Source organism: Pipistrellus kuhlii, unplaced genomic scaffold (genome assembly GCF_014108245.1).
Source record: "Pipistrellus kuhlii isolate mPipKuh1 unplaced genomic scaffold, mPipKuh1.p scaffold_m20_p_6, whole genome shotgun sequence".
NCBI classification, from domain to species: Eukaryota; Metazoa; Chordata; class Mammalia; order Chiroptera; family Vespertilionidae; genus Pipistrellus; species Pipistrellus kuhlii.
In genome coordinates, this window is record NW_023425562.1 from 30,833,304 (window position 1) to 30,858,332 (window position 25,029).

The following is a 25,029-nucleotide window of genomic DNA, read 5'->3' on the forward strand; positions in this document are numbered from 1 at the left end:
AGGCTGCTTTCATTCAACTGGAACAGATATGTAACTTCTCTGTGGCTCAGTTTCCTCATCTCTAAAATGGGAAGAATAATAGCAACTATCTCAAAATAGCCTAGTGACTGTCAAAAGGGTTAATATCAATATATATGAAGTATTAGGGCAATGCTTGGCACTCGGTAACCAAGAACTGGGGCTGTTACTTGTGTTATTAACACACCTCATCTGGCTGGCCTGTTCTATGTGCAGTATTTCTGGAAATCTAAGATACTTGGGCGAGCAGGTTGTACTCTCATTAATCTCCATAGTGATAAATATCTTCATTTCAAGGCTATTATTTAATGGTAATGTTTTAAAATGGCTGCAGTATTTTTCGTATTTAAATTAGACCTATAGGTAGTCAATTATAGGTTGTGTTAGGGAGGCTTAAATATTGTACCCAGCCATAAGTGGAAACAAGTGAGATACTGACCCTGTGTTTCTTGCTTCTATTTTCCAGGATTCTGAAGGAGTAGAAATTATGTTAGGTGTTTGTGCAAGTGGTCTGTTGATATATCGTGACCGACTGCGGATAAATAGATTTGCTTGGCCTAAGGTCCTAAAAATCTCATACAAACGGAACAACTTCTACATTAAGATCCGCCCGGGAGAGGTAAGTAGACCCAAATTTGCATGTACATTGGGACAAAGGGAACCTGATAGCAAACAAACATGTAAATTGCCTGCTTACAAGTTCTCAGCATCTCAGGACATGGTTGGTGAGTTATGTCTAAATGCCTAAAAGAATTTACTATAGGTTTATCCAACAAAGAGGTAGAAACAAGTTCATTTTTTTTAGGTTTTTCCCATAGCATACATTAATTAAAGTGGTTGTTTTTACATATTTTAATGTAAAACCCAGATTCATGAATAATGTTTTGTATATTTCAAGCTGTGGTATAAATGAAAGTCATAGCCCATTAAATCTCTTTGCAAAGAAAAGATTTCTCCCTACCAATTCTATTCTTGTCTCTATGCTCCCTCTCTGTCTTCCAAATCTGACAGCATCTTTTTTTAAATTATATTTTTTTATCGATTTGGGAGAGAGATAAAAACATCAACGAGAAAAAACATCATCAATCAGCTGCCTCCTGCACACCCCCCACCAGGAATAGAGCCTGCAACGCAGGCATGTGCCCTGACCGGAATCAAGCCAATGACCTCTCAATGCAGGAGTTGATGCTGAACCACTGAGCCACACCTGGCAGGCAATCTGATGGCATCTTAAAGGGTATAGTTTAGAGATAATATCCAACAGGTACAAGAAAGATTAGAATGAGGAACACAGGGTCTAAATTATGTAAGTGTTCCACAACCTAATATATTTTCACTTTTTTTTTTTTAAATCGGAGAAGCTAGTGAAAGAGTGAAAATTGTTAACTAATCCTTATTCCTTGGACAACAGCATCTATGCTGGACATATTTGTATTCTCCTTAGTGTTTGTACATAATAGGTAGTAAGTACCTGCTGTATCTGATTAATAGATAATTAACAAATATCTCCATTTCTGATCAATGTGATTAATATAATGGAAGCAAAGCTCTAAGATTGCAGTTCATTTATGTCTCTGGATATTTTCTGGCATAATATAGAATTATGTCCTGTCTTCAAAATCAGCCTATCCACTGGTGGAAAGTACAACTAAAATATCAGACTATAAAGCAAGCAATAATGTGTAGAGTAAATATAGAGGTTTGCATCCTTCCTCTGAAGACTGAAATAATCTGTAAACTTTTCATGTAAATACCTGCAATGACAGTAATATTAAAAATATTTTCTAAAGATTGCATGTTAAACTTATAACTGATAAATGTTCATTTGGATTTATTAAACATAAACAAGCATCTGTTTATTGCTAGGTACCATGTTGGACATTGGAAATGAAAAGAGAAATGTGAAATTTGTCCCTGTCCTTAAGGGACTTTATATTTGGCACAGAAACAGACTCGCACACTTGGAACTAAGTCATGAAACAGATGAGATACTATCCCACGGACATGGAGTGAACACGGTTGTGATAGGCCAGCAGGGAAAAGTGGAGAAGTAGGCAGTAGTGAGCCATGGGAGTGTTTAAATCAGGACTTGTCATAACCAGATGAACACTTGAGAAGGATGGGTTTCTTAATGAATTAAGCTGCTTTGTCATGTGATGTGTTAAGACCCAAACTGGAACAGAGGCTCAGGAATAGAATGGAAGGGGCACATTTGAGACGGCTTTCAGAGGCAGAACAGGAGACTTTGGAGACATGATGGGGAAGGATAAAGAGGAGAGTCCGGGATGATCAAAGTCTTTCAGTTTGCAATAGAGAAGGCAATGGAGATGATATTATTAAAGGAAAGGAAAAGGGGGTGAATTTAAGGAAAAATATTGAAATCCCTTTGGGACAGATTTCCAGGATGTGATTTTTACACAGTGAGAAATATAGAACTTGATCAGAGACATCAGTCATATACGTTTTAATCAGGACCTTAGACGTGGAATAAATTACCCAAAGAACAAGAGAACTTAAGTAGAAAAATATATATATATATATATTTTATATATATATATATATATATGTGTGTGTGTGTGTGTGTGTGTGTGTGTGTGTATACACATATATATATACATACATACATACAGAGAGAGAGACCCTATAACAAAAAATCTGGGTGAGACCACTTTTTGAGAGAGAGGTAGACCCAAGAGGAACACAGGGAGATTAAGAATAACACCAGAGAAAGGGAAAAAGGGTCAAAAACAGTCACAGATGACAGCAAGACGGGATTCAGGGGCAGTGTTTAACTGGCAGTGCCAAATGTTACAGAGAAGGTGCAGGTAAGAACTAAGAAAAGTGCGTCACAGTTGATAGGTCCTGTTGTGACATTTAGGAGTTCAGGAAGGAGTTAGGAGCACCTGGCAGGTTACGGAGGTAAGAAGTGAAGGAGCTGAGGCTTCTCCATCAGGATGTGTAGCGTGAGGAGCGAGAAGATTCTGGCTCAGCAGAAGCAGGCTCAAAGGAAGTTGTTTCCCTCCCTTCTTTTACAATCATATTTATAGGCTGAGAAGAATGAGAAGAAATTATTGGTAGCTCCAAGACTCTGAAGAGGTTGCAATAAAAAGAATACAAAGCACCAAGAGCTAGATAAACATTTTAAAAGCGTAGCGCCTCTTATCTTGAGAGAATCTCTCCAGCTTCTTAAAGGAGCAAGTTGAAGCTTTTTTAAAACCTCTGACCTTTGCCTAATGCATGGTACATATCAGAGGCAGGATGAGTAGATGGGTGATGGTTCCGTTACGATCCACAGGACTCAGGTTTGTCAGTTGACTGGGTCCATTGGGCAGTGGTGATTTTCATAACCACCACTGCACATGAACTTCCAGAGGGAGTAAGAAATTGGGAAAGGCAGCTGTAGTTAAAGCAACTTGGATATGTTTCCCAGTCTTTCCCCTGCCCAGTCCCTCTCAACAAACAAGAAATAGAGGTCAAGCATTCTCACATGCCATGCAGAGGAGCCCTCTCCTTAGTTCTTTGCCGAATAAATTGCTTTTGCTATTGATTATGTCAATAGTCAGGAGGTTTTGAGCTCTTTGGGGAAGGCTTTATTGTTTAAGATGGTTGCCCTCTGGTGGCCTGCTGCATACTGTCCTCAAAGAATAAAGCATTAATGAGAATCTGCAGTGATATTAAAATAATTATTCAGGAAATCAGAATTCCACCTTGGAAAATCATATGACTAATAGAGTATAATCTGAACTATAAATAACATCTCACACCTGTCAGAACAGCTATCATCAACAAATCAACAAACGACAAGTGCTGGTGAGGATGCAGAGAAAAAGGAACCCTCGTGCACTGCAGACTGGTGCAGCCACTGTGGAGAATAGTATGGAGTTTCCTCAAAAAACTAAAAATGGAATTCCCATTTGATCCGGTAATCCCACTCCTAGGAATATATCCTAAGAAACTAGAATCACTAATCAGAAAGGATATATGTACCCATATGTTCATAGCAGCACAATTTACAATAGCTAAGATTTGGAAACATCCAGCAGATGACTGGATCAGAAAACTATGGTACATCTAACCAGGCGTCTTCAAACTACGGCCCGCGGGCCACATGCGGCCCGCAGAGGAGTCTGATCCGGCCCGCCAGGTTTTTTGGGCAGTGAGCACAGCCGAGGTGTTACAGTAGGAATTAGTAGTTCATATAGTCCGGCCCTCCAGCTCTCTGAGGGACCGTGATCTGGCCCCCACTTTAAAAAGTTTGAGGACCCCTGAAGATTCTAAACAATGGAATACTATGCTGCCATAAAAAGAATTTTTACCATTTGTAGCAATCTAGGTGGAACTGAAGAGCATTATGCTAAGTGAAATAAGCCAGTCAATGAAAGAAAAATACCACATGATCTCACTCATTTGTGGATAATAAAGAACATTATAAACTGCCCTGGCCTCCACTCAAGGCTTCAAAATTTCAATTACAGAAGATAAATAAATCCTAGATACTTGCTTCCAGCCGCCCCTGACCACTGCTCAAGGAGGTGCTGGGGGGGTTGGGGGGGGCTGGGCCCTTGGGTCACTGGGAGGTGATCAGGCCAGGATGGGATGACAGGGGCTGTTGGGGGTAAGCAGACCAGCAGGGGTCCAGTTGGGGGTGAGCAGGCCATCAGTGGGGGTCAGTTAGAGGTGATCAGGACAGCAGGGGGGGGGGGTAGTTTGGAGTGAGCAGGACAGAAGGGGGGCAGTTGGGAGTGTGCAGGCCAGCAGGCAGAGTGGTTAGGGGCAATTAGTCAGGGGGGCAGACGGGTGAACGACTGGAGCCAGCAGTCCTGGATTGTGAGAGGGATGTCCGAATGCCAGTTTAAGCCTAATCCCTGTAAACCAGCAGTAGGACATTCTTTGAGAGGTCCCAGATTGGAGAGGGTACAGGCCAGGCTGAGGAATACACACACACACACACACACACACACACACACTACATGCATGAATTTTGTGCATCGGGCTTCTAATATAATATCAAGAGATATTAGCTTTTAATATGGTAATCCATATTATAATGCACAGATAACATCAGCAATACCTGATACCAAGTCATTAAATACTTAGTATATGCATATTCCCAGACCAGATATTAGGAGAAAATGTCACTCTGAGAATGCTATAGACTTTAAACCTTTTTTTCATTTCTGTATCTTCCATTTGAAGTCTTGATGTCATGGGGGGGAAAACAATGAAAATTAGGATTAAATATGAGATCAGGACAAGTTGGTCTCTAGAAGGAATCCGAGTATTCTTGTTTGCATTCAGTTTTCATAAGATCCATACTGGTACATAAAACATCTATATGCATAAAATACCTGCAGTATTTTAAGGAGATATTAGATATAAGGAGATTTTTTTAAAATAAATGCATGTATATACTAGTAGCATGAATTCCACATATAGCAATTGATTTAGGAAGTAAAGAAAGCAATTGTGAGTGGTATTTCGATTTTTAAAATGGTTTGCTTTTCTGTTATTTATTATTTTAAACTTGATTCTACTCTTCAATGTTTTCTAAATGTAGTTTGAACAATTTGAAAGTACCATTGGGTTTAAACTGCCAAACCATCGAGCTGCCAAGCGTTTATGGAAAGTGTGTGTTGAGCACCATACATTTTTCAGGTAGGTAGATATCAACTTGCTTTTTTCCTAAGGAAAAAAAAAAAATAGAGTGCCTGGCATTACTGACACTGAAAAAGATTGTTGGGAAGGAGAATGTGGAAGCATATCTTTCTAAAGTTCCTTCAAGGTTGTTGTCATGAGATTTCTTAATAAATCCTAAAAGAACTTCTGACTACATTTGAATAGTTTCCTTCATTTGTACTATATTGATCTGCTCCATCTCCTCTTTATCATCTTTGGTACCTTTTCAGTATTTTTGTAAGATGTCTACTTCAAGGGTTCAAGATGTTTCTTACTATTTTAGTAATTTCTCAATACCCGACTAATTAGGGCCATTATCTCTGTGTGCACAAAATCCCTACCATCATCTACTTAACTGCTCTTGGGGTTTATAGAACCACATCCAGTTACATGGGATGGTCAAGTCTACTAGTCCAACCCAACTCCCGCTTTGCTCATAGCCTCAATAACATCCCTCGTTGATATGTAATGTGTCAGTTTTGTTTTGTTTTTTTCCTTAAAAATCTGATTTATTTCATTCCATTTGGGTGTTAATCCTCTAGTACACAAAGCACGTTACCTTTCAGAACAGAGTAAAAGGTTAGTGTTCGCAATGTTTGATTTACTATTCTTTCTGGTGTTTTTTCCCCTCTAATATCTTTAGATTGTTGTTACCAGAAGCACCTCCAAAGAAATTCCTCACCTTGGGTTCCAAGTTTCGTTATAGCGGCAGAACTCAAGCCCAGACGAGAAGAGCCAGTGCGCTGATAGATCGACCGGCCCCTTACTTCGAACGCTCCTCCAGCAAACGCTACACCATGTCGCGCAGCTTGGATGGAGGTAGGCATCCCTGCCCTCAATACTCTGCGGTGGCTGCCCGCCACGGTGAAGCCCTCGTGAGCTTTCAGTTTCAGGAAGCATAGATCCTCTTGGATAGTAGGAAATGGGAAGCACCTTCTTCTTGGTCTGTGGCTGACTGGCAATTGTTAACCACCCATCCTCAAAAACAAATATGCCTTTATGAATAATGTCTGTTACTTTAGATTTACGTAAGATTCCTTAGAGAATGAAGAGCATAGCTTTCTGAAGCTGGAACCCTGAGTGTGGAGAAAGATTCTCTCATTCTAAATATGGTAGTCACCTACTCTGTAAGGAGTCTGGTTTCCTAGCCAACGGATCTTAAATGATTGTCAGGTTTGTCTTCGACGATGTGTTTCAGAAAGAAAACTATACGTTAAATGTATCCCTGTTTCTAAAAAAGAAGCTTTAAATAAAATGTGACTCATCAGCCAATAAATAACAGCTTATAGAAAGGATGACATCCAGATAACAGAGCAAGGGCCCTAAATTAAATCGTCCTGACAGACGGGGAGAGCACTGTCTGTAGATGGTGTCTACTGTGAAGTCAAATGCGTAAGTGAAACAGGGAGAAAATTGCTAAAATAACACATTTAAGGAATGGCATAATCATGAGTTTTCCGTAGGTTTTGTTTTGTGGGATGGTTTTGTATTGTATCTATAGTTACACGCAGATGTGCTTTCTGCTACAAGACTTGGCAGCTAGAGGAATAATTAACTTAGGAACTGAGTCATGGCCAGGCCGCCTCTCCTCATTCCAAGCACCTGGAGGTTGGTGGTTTTATGAAGGATCTAGCCTGTGCACAATAAAGAGTTAGAGGTTTCTGGCATGCGAGTACCATTTTAATCATAAGCACAAACATAAATAAAAAATAAGTAAATGTGCCAAAACTGGTTTGGCTCAGTGGATAGAGCATCGGCCCTTCAGATTGAAAAGTCCCGGGTTCGATTCCTGTCAAGCGCAAGTACCTTGATTGCGGGCACATCCCCAGTGGGGGGTGTGCAGGAGGCAGCTGATGGATGATTCTGTCTCGTGGATGTTTCTAGCTCTCGATCCCTCTCTCTTCCTCTCCGTAAAAAAATCAATAAAATATATTTTTTTAAAAATAAGTAAACGTTACAAGTGCCCGGGGCCACCTTCTTCCCTCCCGTCCTGCCTCTGCTCACCACAGTTCATGACACCCCAGTGTGGCTGGTGGGGTGACGGACTCCCTGAATCCCCTGATGAAAAAGACTGTATATTTCTAATGGGTGACGTTCTATACAGTTTATAGAAGAAACAAAAATTGTATATTTCTAGTGAAGTGGAAAAAACACTCACCTGCCATAGGTAAACCCAGACTGAAGTCTGGTTCCTCTACCTGCTAGACCACATGTGTCAAACACAAGGCCCGCGGGCCAAATCCGTCCCGCCAGGCCTTGCAATGTGGCCCGCACCGCGCTGTCATCACTGCACTCCGCTGCGTTTCCATCACAATGACAGTTTATGACTGTTCAGTAAACCATTCGGCCCGCGATTTAGGCTGGATTTTAGATTTTGGCCCCTTCTCTGATTGAGTTCGACACCCCTCTGCTAGACAGTTGCTGAAAGACCTACACTTTCCCTGTCTGGTTTTTACTCATCATCCATAAAATGGGAGTCAGGCCACCTCTGACAGGGTTGTTGCAAGACTGAATAAGACACCCATCAGAGCACTGTTCTATGGATATAATTATAATTATCCCAATAATTATATTGATAATTATCCTATGGGCTTTTGTGAGGTGGCCTAGAAAGTTATTATCATTTGGTATCTTCTAAGAGTGTGTGTGTGTGTGTGTGTGTGTTTTGTTTATTTTGTTTTTTCAGAATATCTACCTTAGAACAATACTTTTAGAATAAAATGTTGATTAGGACTGTTTTAAGTTGGATTAAGACACTCATATATCCATCCGTGTTAACATTGAAGCTGTTCTTCGGCATTGTCTCACTTACTCTTCTTTCCCCTTACAGAATCTCTGTAAACTGTGTATTTTCTAAGTCAGCGTTAGAGGAGCTTTTGTAGACTCACCCCTTTCCCCGCTCTGAATACAATCCACTCTGTTCAGTGATGTGTGCACAAGGAAACACATGTGTTATGAATGTTGTTTGCCTCATGACCTTTTGTGTGACAATGATTACTGAGAAGACAGAAGACAATTGTGCAATAAATGTACTAATACCATGCTGTCTCTTTCTCTCAGCCCAAAAGTGATGTTAGTATGTGTTGTCTCTCACTCTTTGGGGTTCTGTCAATTCTAGTGTGTTTTCTGGGCTGCTGAGCTGGGGACCAGGGCTGCACGTGGGCATAAAAAACTGCTCTTTGCAAAATTGTATCTTCTATGGAGCCTAACTGGCCCATTAGAAAACTATATCATATGAGCTTTTTCATCAGGACAACAAGATATAAAATATCTTAGTGAAGTGATTTAACATTAAAAGGATTTCAGACTATTTTCTTACTTTTATATAAATATTAACCAGATTATATTTTGCCTATGATTTTCTACTGTGTGTTTGAGAAACAGCATTGATAAGTTTCTGAAATATGGTATCTAAAACCTAAAATAATGAGTATCCAATCTTAAAATTTAATTGATGTAAACATCTCTTTCACTAAGACATTACAGCTGGGGTGAAAGGCTGTATCTTATATCTTTTATGTCTGCACGCTCTGCCTTTGCATGCATTTCATTAACAATGTTTGTGTCCTTGTCCCCAAATATTAGAGATGAATGAATGTACGCATATCATGGTAGACATGTGTGCATATCTTTTTAAAGTGCAGTAGAAATTAAAACGTTTCCGCACTTCCATTATGGAGTTGCCATTGGAACTTTGTAATTTCTGCCAAGATGGCTCGTTTTCATTATTACCCTTGTGGCTTTTATACTATAGGAAACTTTTCAGCCATTATTAATAATAACAGGTATCTTTTTTTAATTTTTATTTTATTTTAGTGCTCCTTGGTGAGTGCCACTTCCAAAAATATGTTCAAAGTCAAGTGCACTAGATCAGTGGTCTACTGAAAATACTATTAGTTGTGGAATTTGCCAATTGTCTGGGGTAACAAGCTCGGTGGCAGCTCAGCCTCCCAGCCTGACACTCAAATCCACCCCGACACACATCCTCCCCAGGGAGCCTGAGAATGGATGAAACCGTTCTAGTGGCTTCCAGAGATGAGCCTTGAAATCTTTTGGAACGCCAGTGTAGAGGTCATAGAAAGCTGAGTCTGTGCTAGCGCTGAGAAGAAGGTACCTGCTGCACTGCCGTGTCTTTTGAAGATAAAGCTGGACTTTTCTAGGGGCATTATTGTTCATGATGGGACAATGGGTGCTATTCATCCGTCTTCTGGCTTAACCACTTCAGACCTTATTTCTCCCATTGTATTTGCTTTTAGCATCAGTGAATGAAAACCATGAAATATACATGAAGGATTCTGTGTCCGCTGCAGAGGTTGGTACTGGCCAGTACACCACCACAAAGGGCATCTCTCAGACCAACTTGATCACCACGGTGACTCCGGAGAAGAAGGCCGAGGAGGAGCGCGATGAGGAAGAGGACCGGCGGAAAAAGGCCGAGGAAGCCGCTGCTGCCGCGGCCGTACGGCCCGAGGGAAAGGTACTTCTCCCAGGCTGCCTCCTGGAGCTTGCTCAGACTTTGGAGAACCGCCAAGTAATGCTGAGACTACGAACCGGGAATGGGTTAAGATGGAGGCAAATTCGTATTTCAGCCTCCGTCACATCCTTATTATCAAATTTAAATGATTTCCTCTGTCGACATGTTTCCTCTGGAAGATTTCCTTTTCAACTTTTTGAGCATTTTTATTCTAACAACAGATGTGCTACATAAGACTTTCAATAGCTGTCCTGACTATATTTAAAAAAAAAAAAAAAATACATTGAATGGTAAACTACACTTTTCTGTTTGGGCTCCTATGTCAGAGCTGTCACGGAAGCTGTTTGTTTCTGGCCCCATTCTCCTCCCCAAGGAGTGCCTATTTTTCTAGATATGCAGTGGAATGACATTACCATTCATCTGACTGACAGTGAATAGCATTTCCTCATGATCATAATCTAATCATCCGAGGAGCAGGTGGGCATGTTTTAAAAAGTGAGAGTAAGGCAAAAGGTTGTAAGGGAAGTTGGAGAGTGAATTTGGCAGCAACTTCTCTGAGGTGTTTTTCTTTTTTCATTCAATTTTGTAATTTCATTTCACCCAAATTCAATTTTTTTTAACATATTATCTTTGTTTTTGGTGATCCTGCACTATCCAGCAAGCAACTTTTTAGAAAAATAAGTCCACTTAACAACTAATGCACCGTTCTCAGTTGAGTGAGATTTGTGCAGGGTCTCGTTTAAGACACGATGTTTAACATCACATGTAAGTGATAGGAAAAGACACACTTGTCTAATATTTTAAAAGGCACTTCTACATTCTAATGTATCCATGATATAATTTTATGTGTGCCTTTTCTTACTCTTTGTAGTTGCCAAGTTAGGAATAGATAGCCACCACAAAACAGGTTGGGTAATGTCCATGCTATCAGGTCTCTAGGCAACACACACACACACACACACACACACACACTCATACAGCAGCAGCAGAAGTCTAATTGTCTTCAGGCTCCATGTGACCTCAACTTGAACTCCTGGGCTGTGGCAGCTTCAGCGCTGTGCCCAGGTCCTTTGGGGGTCTTGCTTTCCTCTGCCCGTCCTTGCTCAGCAGCCCCCTGCCCCCTGCAGGGGAGCCTGGCTGTGGCCCCCCCTAGTGCCCGGGCCAGAGGGAAGGGAGGGCCCTCTCCCTGTCCTGCAGAGCCTGAGCTCACTGGGGAGCACATTTGTGGCAATATTTGCCTCTGTCATTCTTGTAAGAGCTCAAACCGGGCGCGTTAAACCTACCACTTATCTACCTAAAAACTCCACAGGGCTGGGAAATTGTATTTTTCTATTATTATTCATGGGCCACAAACAATGCAAAGTAAATACTTGTAAGCCACTGTACCAGAAAACATGTTGTTTTTGCTTGTTAGCTTTCTGAAACCACTTGGAGTTTAAGTTCCATTTACCTCATAGATCAAGGAGCCAAAATGAGAATTTCCCAAGGAACCTCAATTCTTTGTGGAGAGTTAACTCCTCCAAGGCTAGTTACTGAAGTCCCTGATTGGAACTGCTTGTCACAGAGGAGTGGGGCCAGAATTTTTTTTTTTTTAATATGGAAACCCACCTGTTTGGGATATAATTGACTAACCAAGGAAAGGTAATGCTAGAGATTTCTTTGGACATCATCAAAATTTTGATGGATTTTTCCTTCTAATTCAGCTGAACCACCATTATCTGTTCGCTGATAGTCAGGAGATATTATTGAAAGTCTTGCTTTTAAGTTATCGGAGTTATAGTCTCTTGCAAAAACCCTTAAACTTTCTAGAGTTGATGATCTAAACAGAAACTTTTTATCATGTGAAACATGTCGACGTTGAGATTGCCCACAGATGCCTTTGTTCTGACGTTTTTTAAAAAGGCCACCCTGGGTATGCTGGGCGGAGGGGAGAGCGGCAGCCATTGGTGGCAGCGTTGGCATGCAGCTTGAGTACTTTAAAATTCACGAGCAAGCTAGTGCTGAAATTCTTGTTTTACAATTTTATATTGATTACCCGTAAGAAAATTAACTAATTGCAGTTTTCTTTTTGTCCTTTTGCACCTCTGTTTGCTGCTTTCTGTCTCTCTCTCTCCTCTCTCTCTCTGCCTCTTTCACATCAGTCACCTGGGCTTGGCACTGACTCATGTTCCCTGTCCCCCCCATCCGCCCACTGTCACCCTGCATCTCCCACAGAGCTCCGTAGGAGGTGTAAGGAGAATGACGGCCAACCTCCGGGTGGCAGACCTTCCAAAGACACTGTGCCTGAGCACGGAGAGCCCTCCGTGGACTCTGACGGCAAAGGGAAGCCGTACGCAGCGGACCAGGATGTGGCTTTTAGCTACAAGCAGCAAGCTGGCCGAGGGGCCACCCTGTTCTCCTTCTCCTTGCAGCTCCCGGAGTCATTCCCTTCTCTTCTAGATGACGATGGGTACCTCTCTTTCCCCAACCTGTCCGAAAGCAACCTCCTCCCCCAGAGCCTGCAGCATTACCTCCCGATCCGCTCACCCTCCCTCGTGCCCTGCTTCCTCTTCATCTTTTTCTTCCTGCTCTCAGCCTCCTTCTCAGTGCCATATGCCCTCACTCTCTCCTTCCCTCTGGCTCTGTGCCTCTGCTACCTGGAGCCCAAGGCGGCCTCCTTGACTGCCTCACTAGACAATGACCCGAGTGACAGTTCAGAGGAAGAGGTGTGTACCTCGGCATAGAACACACTTCCCTGTCGTGGTCGGGGCTTTGGTCCGAAACAGTGTTAGATTGGCTGCTGCTGATAGTGGTCCTACTTTCAGAGCCTCATTTACTGTCTGTGCCAATCTGTGAAGCGATTTCTGTGTGTTGGGGGACGCAATCCGGCCCCAGGGTTAGGCACAACACCATGTGGATGTGGCAGTCCGAGCCCAGCCCGGAATCATGCTGCTTCCCACTGAGTGACACGGGTGGGGAGGGACTCAGCCAGAAGTCAATTCTAAATAACCCCATGGCTGTGGAACAAGCAGGGTTAAGGGAAAGGTTTTGTTCAGTTACCATCTAATAAAGTAAGTTACACACAAGGTAAATACATAACTTTTGACTGCAAAAGTTTATGGAGCATTACTAAAATGTACAGCCACCTCTCAAATGACGTTGCTTCATTCAATATCTTTTTATTAAAACATTGATGAGATGCCATAGGGATTTAACTCGTTTTTACATCCATTAGCCTATGGTAAAATTGGTTTCATTATACATCACTTCGCATAAAGTCACAGACCCAGTCAGCAATATTAAGTGAGGGCTTTCTGAATCCTGGTATCATGATACATAGTGGTGATACCGTCTAGATCAGTGATTTTCAACCTTTTTCATCTCATGGCACATATAAAATAATAAAATTCCGCAGCACACCAAAAATTCATTTTTTTTTTTTTGCCAATCTGACCATCTAAGGGAAAGGGGGTCAGTAGGCCTGACTAAATAGTCAGGTATTGCATGTTTAAAAAACTCTTGCAGCACGCCAGTTGAAAAAAATCACTGGTCTAGATAAATGCTACTCAAGGTGAGGTGGGAGAGAGCACCACCGTCAGGGATGTGTCATCAGCATTCGGGCAGCTTTACAAAATTCTAAATGCCTCTCATCCTGGGGATTCTGAAATGTTCCCTCTGCTGTCTTCTGTAGTCATTGCCAGGCTGTCATTGTTACTCAGAGGTGAGCTTCGTTCCATGGGTGTTTGGGGTCAGAAAGGAGTTTTGAGCTGTTGGAAACGTCCACGTAACATCAGTCCTTGGCAGGGCCAGAAGTTTTCAAGCACAGCCAGGAAGAGACTCACTTGAGGCTTCTGTACATGGTAAAAATGGGCTGAAATTTCATCAGCACTAGTAATGCCAACATCCACACTGGGTGGTTTCTTTAAAATCCAACGTGAGCCAGAAACCCCACACGCAGCCAGACAGTCTGGAAAGGCCAGGGACGCTGGATGGGCCTGTGGCTTCCATCCAGGCAGTTGTTCAGTGGGGAGAGGACTTGGGCCTTGAGCCTCCATCCACGAAGCCATGCCGCTTGGCTCCTGTTCCTCGTCCAAGCCGTTGAGTGAGCTGGCGCTGTAGCCAGCAGTCTTCCCTCTTAATTGCTCTCCTTTCCCCGTAGCTGTATGAGCAGCCCAGCAGTTCCCCTTTCTACGGGCTTCCCATAGAGAACAGGGAAAAGGACTAGAAGCTGCCAGCAGAGGCACCTGGCTGTCACCTGCCCTCCTGCCCACAGCTCCCCCGAGCCCCGCCAGCTCTTCTGTGCCCACAAAGGAAGGGTTTTGTGGCAGGAGACAAGCCCAGGACTCCTAGCATTTTTAAAAAAATTACAAAGCAAAGCCACATTACAATAAGAAAAGAAAGTCTTTTCAGTTTTTGCTAAGCTAGAAATCACAGGAACTGCACCTGTGAGTATAAAGTATCGCCAGGGTGTGTGAGTATCTATATTTAGTGGTATTATGACCATTTCTTTGCAGCAGAAGGGGGAAAAATGGGAATGGCTTCACAGATGTTGGGAATAAAAGTTTAAGCTTTTTCCATTTGATATTGCCTAAGAGCCCTTTTCAAGGATCCTGGGTCATATATGACTTAGGTTAGATATATGTAACTATTTTCATACTTGAAAAATTCTTTCAGAGAAAACTAGTTTAAATCTTAGGCTTTAATAGCACCCTTTCTCACAGTGGCCGAATTATCAAATAATATAAGCCTAAAACCTTCAACAGTCAAGAAAATAATTTTATCTACAAAGACTATCTAGCTTGCTTCCAACCTGGACCTATATTTTTCCTTTAGCAATGGAGCTAGTCATCAGGCTAGCATAAAGCAAAAAGATTGCCTTTTTATGCTTTCTGAATTCTAAATAAGTGAACTTAATGTAGCAAACCACACAGATCTTGTGCCTAATCCAGGGTATACATCTTGTTGTCATCAATGCATGAGAACTCATGTCACACTTGAGCATGTCCACATTGCATCGACAAAACAAATCACAGCAGTACTCGTTGCAAGCTAGTGGCCACAGGACTGGAGCTTCCTTGTTATTGAAAACCTCTCAGACCAGGAACCAGCCCCGGCCGCCCCAGTCTCCCGAGCCCCCCTCTGCAGCCTCGGTCAGCCGTGGCAGCTCTCCTGACACTTCATATTTGGCCATCTGCTCAGTGTCATCTCTCCACACCAAGTGTTCAGAGCTGTGCTCTCTAGTTCCAGTTGAGCTAGAGAACTCATATGTACGTCATTCAGTTGAAAAAAAAAATAGACATTTGTTTACATGGCCTGTCTCATTCTCCAGGCCTCAAGCACTTTGGCAGCTATGCTGGGTGACTTCGTAGCATAGAGTTCAGCTCTCTGACATCCATTTTGCAAAATCCCTAATGGCCATAATTCTTTTTAAATATTTTATCATCACTGCTTTCATTTTTCACCTGTTGTGCTGGCCTAATTAGTTCCAGCCTTTCTCCAGAGTGAAATCCAATGTAGAAATGCCTAATCACTTCAAACATAAAGCTGTTGGCCAATAATATCTTTCTTTTGCACTGTCAGAATGGTCAAATAAGAAGGGGTGGTATATCAAATTGTCTATCAAGAAACATAAGATGAATTTAGCTCACCATACCATAAAATGTTGTTACATATGAATTTCTGAGCAATTTTTTGATAATGCAAAAAGCAAAAAGATAAAAATCAAACCTGGAGGGGAAAATTGATCACTTGATTTTAACATTTTAAATTATATTAGGATCAATATGTTACAATTATTATAGGTTTTCTTCGTTCTGTGTATGTCAGACATATAAAACACTGAGTATCCATTTATTGATCCAACTAGGGTTATTTTCACCATTTTGCTAGAAGGAAATTGGAATTAAAACATAAAATGTGCCCAGTGTGTGGCAGATTTGACTAGCGAGTATTTTAGCTCCTGTCAGTCTGACATCAGACCCCTCACACTTCACCAGGACTGTAACCTAAAGCCAAGATGCTTGCCAAGTCCCTGATATAAATTTTAAAGCTATAGGGAAATAATATGTGGGAGGATAAATACTTTCAAGAACTTTAAAAATCTCTGACACAATTAGTTAACACACGTCATTCTTATTTGTTCTAGAAAGTTTTTAAGATTTTGAATTATTTCATACCCTGTCGCTCTCTTCCTAATTCAGACCGACCTTTCCCTAGATTGTCAGTGGGTGAAGCATGGTGATATCTTATTAATGATCACCCAAGAAAATTGACAGCCACCCCACCCACATGTTGCCAAGTTGGTCAGGTCATGAAAAGGTATCAACACGCTTTCTTCACCAACCTACTGGAAGTTATTTTCCACTTAAACATGGTAGCAAGTGGCCAGGATGGCGACCCCAGGCGTACCATTGCACAAATTCCAACTCCTTTTCTTTTAGGAATATATAAAATGAAAGTTTGGGTTCGTGCCAAGAAATCAACCTAGCCAGAGTTATGTGAGCTTGAACAACTCTCCCACTCGTCCCTTCCTGACACTGTTGGGCGAGTGCCTTAAGAGTCACAACCTTAGAGCTTTTATTTTTTTATTTTTGTTTTTAAAATATTAATCACACATCTTTGGCCAAGGGGACTTAATATTGCTTAGTTGGTATTTTGGGGGGAAAGTCTGTTAATATTAGGGCATTTAGATGTTTCTGTTTCGATGGCTATACCACTCCCCACCAGAGAAACTAGTTTTTGTTTTAAGTCATAAACCCCTGAAACAGATTAAAAACCAGTTCTGAAATTTCTAGTGTAATTCTCCCCTAAAAACCTGGGCCCTGAAAATGCTGTGCTTTGTTTTATTTGTTTCCAAGTAGATAATTCTCTCTCCTCTTATTTTTAAATGTTATTATTATTTTGTTGTTAATTCTCCCCTGAGGATATTCTTTCCATTGACTTCTTTAGAGCAGGGTGGGGACCGTCCAGCCTGTGAGCTGCATAAGGGCCCAAGAAATCATTTGATATGACACACATTGGTGTGACTTCAACTGCAAGCAGGACTTGAAGTTCAATAAATCTAGGAGCTTTTTTCATAGCAACATAAATTTATATTAAGTGAATTATATTCAGTGAATGATGTTATAAATATGATCCAGGGCAAAAATAAAAGGTTCCCCACCCTGCTTTAGAGTGAGTGGAAGGGAGGGAGGGGCAGAGAGAGAGAAACATGGAGAGAGACATTATTATTATTTTTTGCTTCATTTGAATGGAAATTTTTGGAACAAGATGTTTCAGTACAAGTACCTCTTCATATTGGATGGTGAGGCAAAATAAACACAAGATATAGTCTTTAAAAATACCTAGTAATTGACAATTAAGTTACATTTTTTCATACATAAAACATGTGCCTGTGAGTCACTGACATGTGCTTTTTATAATGACTAAGTAATGCAGATGGCCTGGTGGTCACAAATGGATGCAAATCATCAGAACGGTATAAATGAGGGGCTGAAAGTCCAGTGACTGTTATAGTAGCTTTTTATTTAAATTTCCATTTTAATTTACCTTTCTAGTGTCTGACATATCACTAGAATTAAAAAAAACAAAACTATATAAACATCGAATTTGCATTAAGTATTTTGCATCAAGTATTTTTAGGGGATCTTTCTTGGGTTTTAGTTAAAGCAGGGGGGAAGAATGACGACAAATTGGTTTTCCCAAGACATAAAACCAGACAGGTCAGCTTGGCTACCGTAGTGTCTGCGGTGCCCGCAGGCCGTGTGCCTCTGGTCTTCCTCTGAGTGGCTCTGCTTGGTGAAACCTGGCTCTGGCCTTTCTTTTGCTTTTGCTTGACCCCGCATTCTCGTGGGAAGGTAGTATGATTCAGATCACAGAGAAAGAGAGTGGACTGTTTGGCCTGTGCCATGCCCCATTTAACCAGACGGGTTTGTTTTCTATTCCTGCCTTCCTCCTGGAACCCGATCACCTCTGTGGCCAATAGACGGACAGTGAGCGCACGGACACCGCGGCCGATGGGGAAACCACTGCCACTGAGGTTGGTATATTCACTGAGGGTGGTGGCTCTGCATTTGGGAACTTTGCGTATTAGCTTTTGGAATGGAGAGGAATTCTAACCATAGTGATAGGGGTTAAGTATTTTATTTGGCCTAGACCAGTGGTTCCAAACTCTGTAGAATCGCATTTCATGTTTCCCTTTTAGAAGGTCTGGGGCCCTGGATGGAGAATTTGCATTTCTAAGGAGTCCCTGGAAGTTATTGATTCTGTCCATTTTAGTGAGGACCACATTTTGAGAATCATATGGCTACACTGATAATGCTTATTTTTCATATATTCCCCTATCCCAAATGAGAGGCTGTTTATACTTCCTTTAACTCGTTTTTGTAGACTGGATGTAGCACAGGTCACTCAAAATAAATAGATTGTGTAGGAAGAGAAATTTAACAAATAACTGTTCATACTTTATTGAAAAAAGTGTGGTCAGATGGAACAATGATAGAAGCAATACTATGCTATTATGTATCCTTTATTAATTTTTAGGGTACATTAAATATGTATGTGTGTGTTTGTGTGTGTGTGGCTTATGTTGTTTTTCAAAACTTCTCTTCTAGTAACTAATTAAAATTTCTGTAAAACCAATATGTATCTGTAGTAATAAGAGTTAAGATGTTCATTTCCTAAAGTGCTAGCAGAATTTATTTTTTACTTTGCAATAATTTTTACTTTAGTCTGTCTTTTTACAGCATTTGATATTATAATACCTACTTGGGTATTTAGGAAGAACTAAATATTGTAAGTGGTATCTATAAATCACTTTATTAAAAATATCTTCAGAAAAACATTTCCAAGTGGAGTTTTTTGGGGTTTTTTTTTTGTTTTGTTTTTTTTTTTTTTTTTTAGTATCTTCTTTCAGAAATGCCAGGGTTCAATTCAAAGCTTGGAAATCAAAATTTTTTGAAGTTAAAAATAATATTGTAAAAGTATTTTTCATATCCTTTTAAGTAATCCTGTAAACTTATTAAAAGTTAATCATTTTCTATGGCAAAATATAACCAAGTACATGTTATTTTATAAGAATTAGTAGTTACATATATACATTTAATAAGTTTCACTGTAATCTTAAGTGCTACAGGTGAACACTATTTGAATAATACTTTGTTTATATAAGCAGTTAACATTTCGTTGTATAACATCTGAAGCACAAAAATCAGTACATGTAAGAGGTAGCTTGTGAGGCTTAAAAATAAGTTAAGAGCTGTGAGCCTACCACGTACGTAAGAATTAACACATCACTCACGCTGCGTTAGAGGGACCTGTGCACTCTCTAACACTTTTTAAACACTTCTCCTTCTCTTCCAGGAACCAGCATAAAAGTAGTGCAGGATGGGGCATGCTGTGTAGGCAGTCTTAACCCCTTTGGCAGATAAGGGAACCTGGACCCAAATAGGCTGACTATGGCCACTTGCTCAGGCATTGACTTCTTGCGTGTAGTTTTACTCTGGGCTTCTCTGTAGCACAGGCCCTCGGTGACTGTGGCTTGGCCTACTTACCTAGTTTTTCATACTCAGATACCAGTCCAAGGATTAGGCATGTCCTTGAAATGAGGAGAGGTGAGGGAGGAAGGATAACAGAGTTGCATTTAGGTAAACTTTTTTTGTATTTTTTACTATAAAAACTCAAAAATTGTGTCTTTAAAGGTAATTGTTGATTTTAAAGGTAATGGTTGATGGTAGTTGATTTTTATTTAAAAAAAAAATTCTTATTTACCCAATATCTTTCTTCTTCCCTCTCAAATTGGTTTTTTAAGTACATGAGTTCAAGAGGTTTTTAAATGTGAGAACCTCTGTGTTAAATTTTTTGAGCCTCAGTTCTCTGGCCTACAAATTGAGGATAATAATAGCTAACCTCTTAGAATTATTATGAGGATTCATACACTGCGAGGAGCTCTCATTATTGGGAAATCATAGCCATTCTTATGAATTTTAATTCTAATGTGGCTCCCCACACTTCCCGAACTATTTCTAATGTCCATTAAGGACAGCCTGCCGAGCCCTTGCTGTCACCTCCCAAGCATAGGTGTGCACTCATTACACTTAGAAGTCTGCAGGGTAAAGTGGCAAAAACCCACTGAGCAAGGAATCTCTTACTCCTCTTTTCTTTTAAGCTTTGTCATTTGTGTGTGGGAATGTTGTGGTTTGCAAAGAAGAAGTGGCATTCTAGTGAGCAAGAGCAAACTAGTACCTCCTTTTAGCCAAGTTTATGTAGACAGTGGTTCTTCGGTGGTTCTTCAGCCTCTGAGTCGCTTGCATGGTAAGACTTTGTTTCCCGCTCTTTCCTGATGCTGGCAGTCGGACCAGGAGGAAGATGCAGAGCTCAAGGCACAGGTAGAAAATGAAAAATAAAACAATAGCAAAGCCCAGTGTGTGTAAGCCATTGTCCATCGGTGGTGCTCCAGTCTTCCAGCATGCCATGTAGTTGATGATGCAGTGCAGGGGGTGGCATTTGTTCCAGTGACTACCATGTCCCTTACCTTGCCCTTTCTTCTCCACTTTTTTCAGAATAGTCTGATTAAGCGAATAAAGGGTGAAAATGTGTATGTCAAACATAGTAATCTTATGTTAGAGGTTGGTATGAGTATATGCCAGTGCATGTTCATATGTGTTGATTTCTTTCCGTGGTATGCCCGTGGGCCCATACCATGATGCATGCACTGTGTGCTCTCACCTGTGAATACGTGGGGATGACTTCTCACCCTTCTCTCATTTCCTCCCTCTCTCTTTTCCTGTGTGTGTATTTATTTTCATTCTCTCTGGTTACATGTGAATTATATGCTTTGACGTTCACCGTTTTAAACTCTTAATATTTATGCTTGTGTGAACTAGATTATTTTTTTCCTCTCTTTTCCTTGGCAATATCACATTTTCACCAGAGTGTTTGTAGTAGTGTGATGAGCTGTGATCAAAACTTTTGTTTTAACTACTAATGAAATTGACATTACTTTAAAAAGAGAGAGAGAGAGAGAGGAAAAGGGAAAATAAATGTAAAATGTTGACTGTTGGATTCTTTATGTTCTGAATATAGGAGCTAGATAAAACTCAAGATGACCTGATGAAACATCAGACCAATATTAGTGAGCTGAAAAGAACCTTTTTAGAAACCTCCACAGACACTGCCATCATGAATGAATGGGAAAAGAGGCTTTCTACCTCCCCAGTGCGACTAGCCGCCAGGCAGGAGGACGCACCCATGATAGAACCACTTGTACCTGAAGAGGTCGGTATTCAGGTTGTTGGTTGCAATTAATTGTCTTCTGTTCACTAGACTCACTTCTCCACAGGGTCTGCACCTGGGGAAAGGATTTGGCAAGCTTCTGAGTAGAGAATCTCACCACTGGTCTGTGTGTAACCCGAGCTGCCATATTCAGTGCTCCAAAGAAAAGCCGAAAAAAATAAAATGATGAAGTGGCTAAGGAGCAAGTGGGTCACATCAGATGGTGCTTAACAGTAAACAAGGAGCTACAGGGAATTATAACGCATGGCCAACTATTTCATTAAACCTAGATTTCACAGCTGGGGGGAAATTAGGTACTGACACTCTTTCTGAATATGCTGCTGCTGCATTAAGAAATGCCCTGTAAACTCATGGATGCTTCTCCTTAATTGCAAGATAAGGCCTATGGAGGTTGTCTAATGTTTGACTAAATGGTGACCTGAAATTGATAGAATTTCAGGACATACTTTATTCTGGGAATACTGTACCAGCCTTTTATAGGTATGAGCAGTATTTTTATTTATAACTGATTTTTATACGTATGGCTGCTATTTTAATGGATGTATAACCAGTTTTTATTTTTAATAAGGAAAGTAAGGCCAGAATCTGTTTTTAAGTGAGACCTTTCCATATAGGAAAGCTCGGAATAAATTACAGCCAGAGTGCAGGGAGGATCCAGCTGGTGCGAGCAACTTGGTGCTCCCATTGTGGGACCTGTGAATAGCTAATCTGTCGACAGTTAGACATCATCTTGCTTTATCTGTCTTTCAAAAGAAGTGGTTTTTTAAAACTGCATTTTGCTCACTTTGTATTGATTAATTTCTTATCAAGACTCCATTATTGTGAGATATGTGTCTATGAAGCTGAAACAGAACAGAAGATTAAAACTTAGGCCTTTATGGGAGAAAATTTCTTTAATAGTAGTCAATGCTTAGGTCTTTAAAGTGAAGGAAAAAAAAAGAATGTAATTACACCCATTTTGGTCACTTTTAAAACTTTAAGAGCTATTTATCAGAAGTGACCACAATCACTATACTACCTGCATGACAATTCCAAATCCAGCTAAACACTGATGAGGCATATCTCTATTTTAATTACTTTGAAAAGGGCCCTTTTATGCAGAATAAATGGAAAATACTATTATCAAAGTATTCATTTACCATTAAACACCAATTTCCATCAGATTACTTGAGTTTCAAGAGACAAAATGTCTCATTCCAATTGATTTAAATGTTGTAGACCCTATATTAGTAAGACTATCGCAATCATTAAATTATGATTGCATAAAAGTTCATTGTAATTGGTCAGATTTGACTATCTACTACATCTGTTGGGAATAAGGAAGAGCATTTTGGCTCTGAGGATGGCAGACACTGCATTAAATTACAAAAACAAAAACTAAGCAGCCACTTACACAGTGCCAATATTCTCTTTTTTAATGTGGCTGGGTTTACAGGTATGTGAGCTTAGTACAGTGAATCCTCCTCAATCACAGACTCCATATTTGCACATTTGCTTCCTCACTAAAATTTATTGTAACCCCTATGTCAGTATTACCAGTGGTCCCATGGTCACTAGCAGACAGGCTGAGTGGTGAAAGCCTTGAGTGAATCAATGTATATGTTCCAGCTGAGGCTGAAAGGCAGGGTTCTGCTTGCTTGGTTCAGCTGTCACACGGTGAAGAAGTGTCCTTTTCATGACCTGTTTAGTGCCACGTTATTGCTTTTTTTTGTGTTTCTGCTGGTGAATTTGCTGTTTAAAATGGCCCCCGGCATAGGACTGAAGTGCTGTCTGCATTCAGCAGTGTGCCTTATGGAAAGCCACGTGTCAGATGAGCCTCATTTAGGAATAAGAGTGCTGTTGACCGAGTTCCATGTTGATATGGGTCAACAATATATGTTAAATATAAGGGTCTTTAAACAAATACATATAAGGTTATGTATTGATAATGACCAGAGGCTCAGAGAAGCCTAATCCTGTATGTCCCCAATGTGGCAGTGTTTCAGCATTTTCCAGTTCATTGTTCATAGTGACTTTATAGAACGTAACTACCATGAATAATTGGAATCGATTCTATTTGTGCATTTGTCTGCTTTCTGGTCCAGCTCTCCTTTTGCTATTCAGGTCTTAGATGGACCTCAAATTGGGCAAAAACCCATTCACCAGGGATCATCTATTTATGATTAAGAAAAATTACCTCCATCTTCTGAATCCGACTTCTTTGATTTTTCCATCCAGACCTTGGTACATATTATAACTATCTATGGGAAATTAATAAATACTGATGTGCACCCCACACATCAACTATTATTTAAAAGCTGGCCAAATAATTTTTTGTTTGTTTGTTTGTTTGTTTTTTTATATATTTTATTGATTTTTTACAGAGAGGAAGAGAGAGGGATAGAGAGTTAGAAACATCGATGAGAGAGAAACATCGACCAGCTGTCTCTTGCACACCTCCTACTGGGGATGTGCCCGCAACCAACGTACATGCCCTTGACCAGAATCAAACCTGGGACCTTTCAGTTCGTAGGCCGACACTCTATCCACTGAGCCAAACTGGTTTCGGCAAAAGCTGGCCACATAATGCACAGCTCAGTTTGAAAACCCGCGGCCCAGGCAGAAGTGAGGATCACAGCTCTGTGGAAACCCTTGATTCCTCCAAGAGCCAGTGCACCTCTGAATTTTGCATGCCAGCATTAGGCCTTGTTTCCCAGCCATGTTTCAGAGATGAACTTTTAAGTCACTAAACAAAATGGATACATCTAATTCTGTTCTAAACCATTATGCTAGTAAGTGTCCTTATATCAACTTTTCTTTGTCAGTACCTCTTCTCCGTTAGCTGAACTAACTGGATTGGGGTTGGAATTAATTTAGGAATTAATTTTGGAATTAATTTTGATATCTGTCCCCCTTACCCTTTTCTACAACTGGACATACCCAGTTCTGAGTGCAGACAGTGTGGACATTTTCAGTTATAGACACAGACCTCTTGGAAATGAATTGATGTCAGATAACAGGATATGCTGACTACCCCTGTTTTCCTGCTGATTGTGTTTTTTTAAGCTTTCATTTTAGGAAAAAAATTTTAGTTCAGTGATTATAATTAAAGGCCTAGCAGTTGTATTCTGAAAAGTACCTATAATTTTGACCTTTCTCTCCCATTTCTTATTCCTGTTTGAAAAAAAGGCTATGATTGAAAGTAAACCAAACAAAAATCCGCATTTAATGATTGCACATGGTACGTTTTGTCTCTTCCAATACCTTCCTCTAAAGTGGGGCAGGACAGGGATTTTATTCTTCCCTCAAAAATGTCTTACTTGTTCCTCACTAAATAGCTCTCATAAAATTATATTGTTTACAACAATAGAACTTTTGAAAGCACCATTCTTTTAGAAACTTTGAACTTTGTTATTTTTAAATTTGCCTTTCTGTCACTGTTGTATGGAGTTGCATGCTGTGCACAGATAGGGTCAGTAGTCAATGAATAGCCACTTAAGTTATTCCTATGTAATACTAGAGAAAGGAATAACAAGGCGATAGAAAGAAAAAAGTAGTTCTAACATGGCCTATTTACTTGAACGTTTCTTAGTTTGACAAGATAAAGATAA

General features: G+C 40.5%; 1 protein-coding gene across 37 annotated transcripts in view; it reads left to right on the forward strand.

Moving 5' to 3' along the window:
- EPB41L3 (erythrocyte membrane protein band 4.1 like 3) overlaps positions 1–25,029 on the forward strand; it is a 158,114-nt gene that overhangs the window by 123,206 nt on the left and 9,879 nt on the right. For 13 of the 37 annotated variants that reach the window (XM_045574819.1, XM_045574825.1, XM_045574831.1 and 10 more), the window contains exons 9-17: positions 485–637; positions 5,576–5,673; positions 6,338–6,513; positions 9,951–10,171; positions 12,310–12,873; positions 18,132–18,185; positions 20,497–20,532; positions 20,707–20,772; positions 21,230–21,421. In XM_045574819.1, coding sequence (XP_045430775.1) covers positions 485–637; positions 5,576–5,673; positions 6,338–6,513; positions 9,951–10,171; positions 12,310–12,873; positions 18,132–18,185; positions 20,497–20,532; positions 20,707–20,772; positions 21,230–21,421 — 1,560 coding nt within the window. The remainder of the gene's footprint in view (positions 1–484; positions 638–5,575; positions 5,674–6,337; positions 6,514–9,950; positions 10,172–12,309; positions 12,874–18,131; positions 18,186–20,496; positions 20,533–20,706; positions 20,773–21,229; positions 21,422–25,029) is intronic. The other 24 variants (XM_045574828.1, XM_045574842.1, XM_045574844.1 and 21 more) reach the window with 11 other exon arrangements.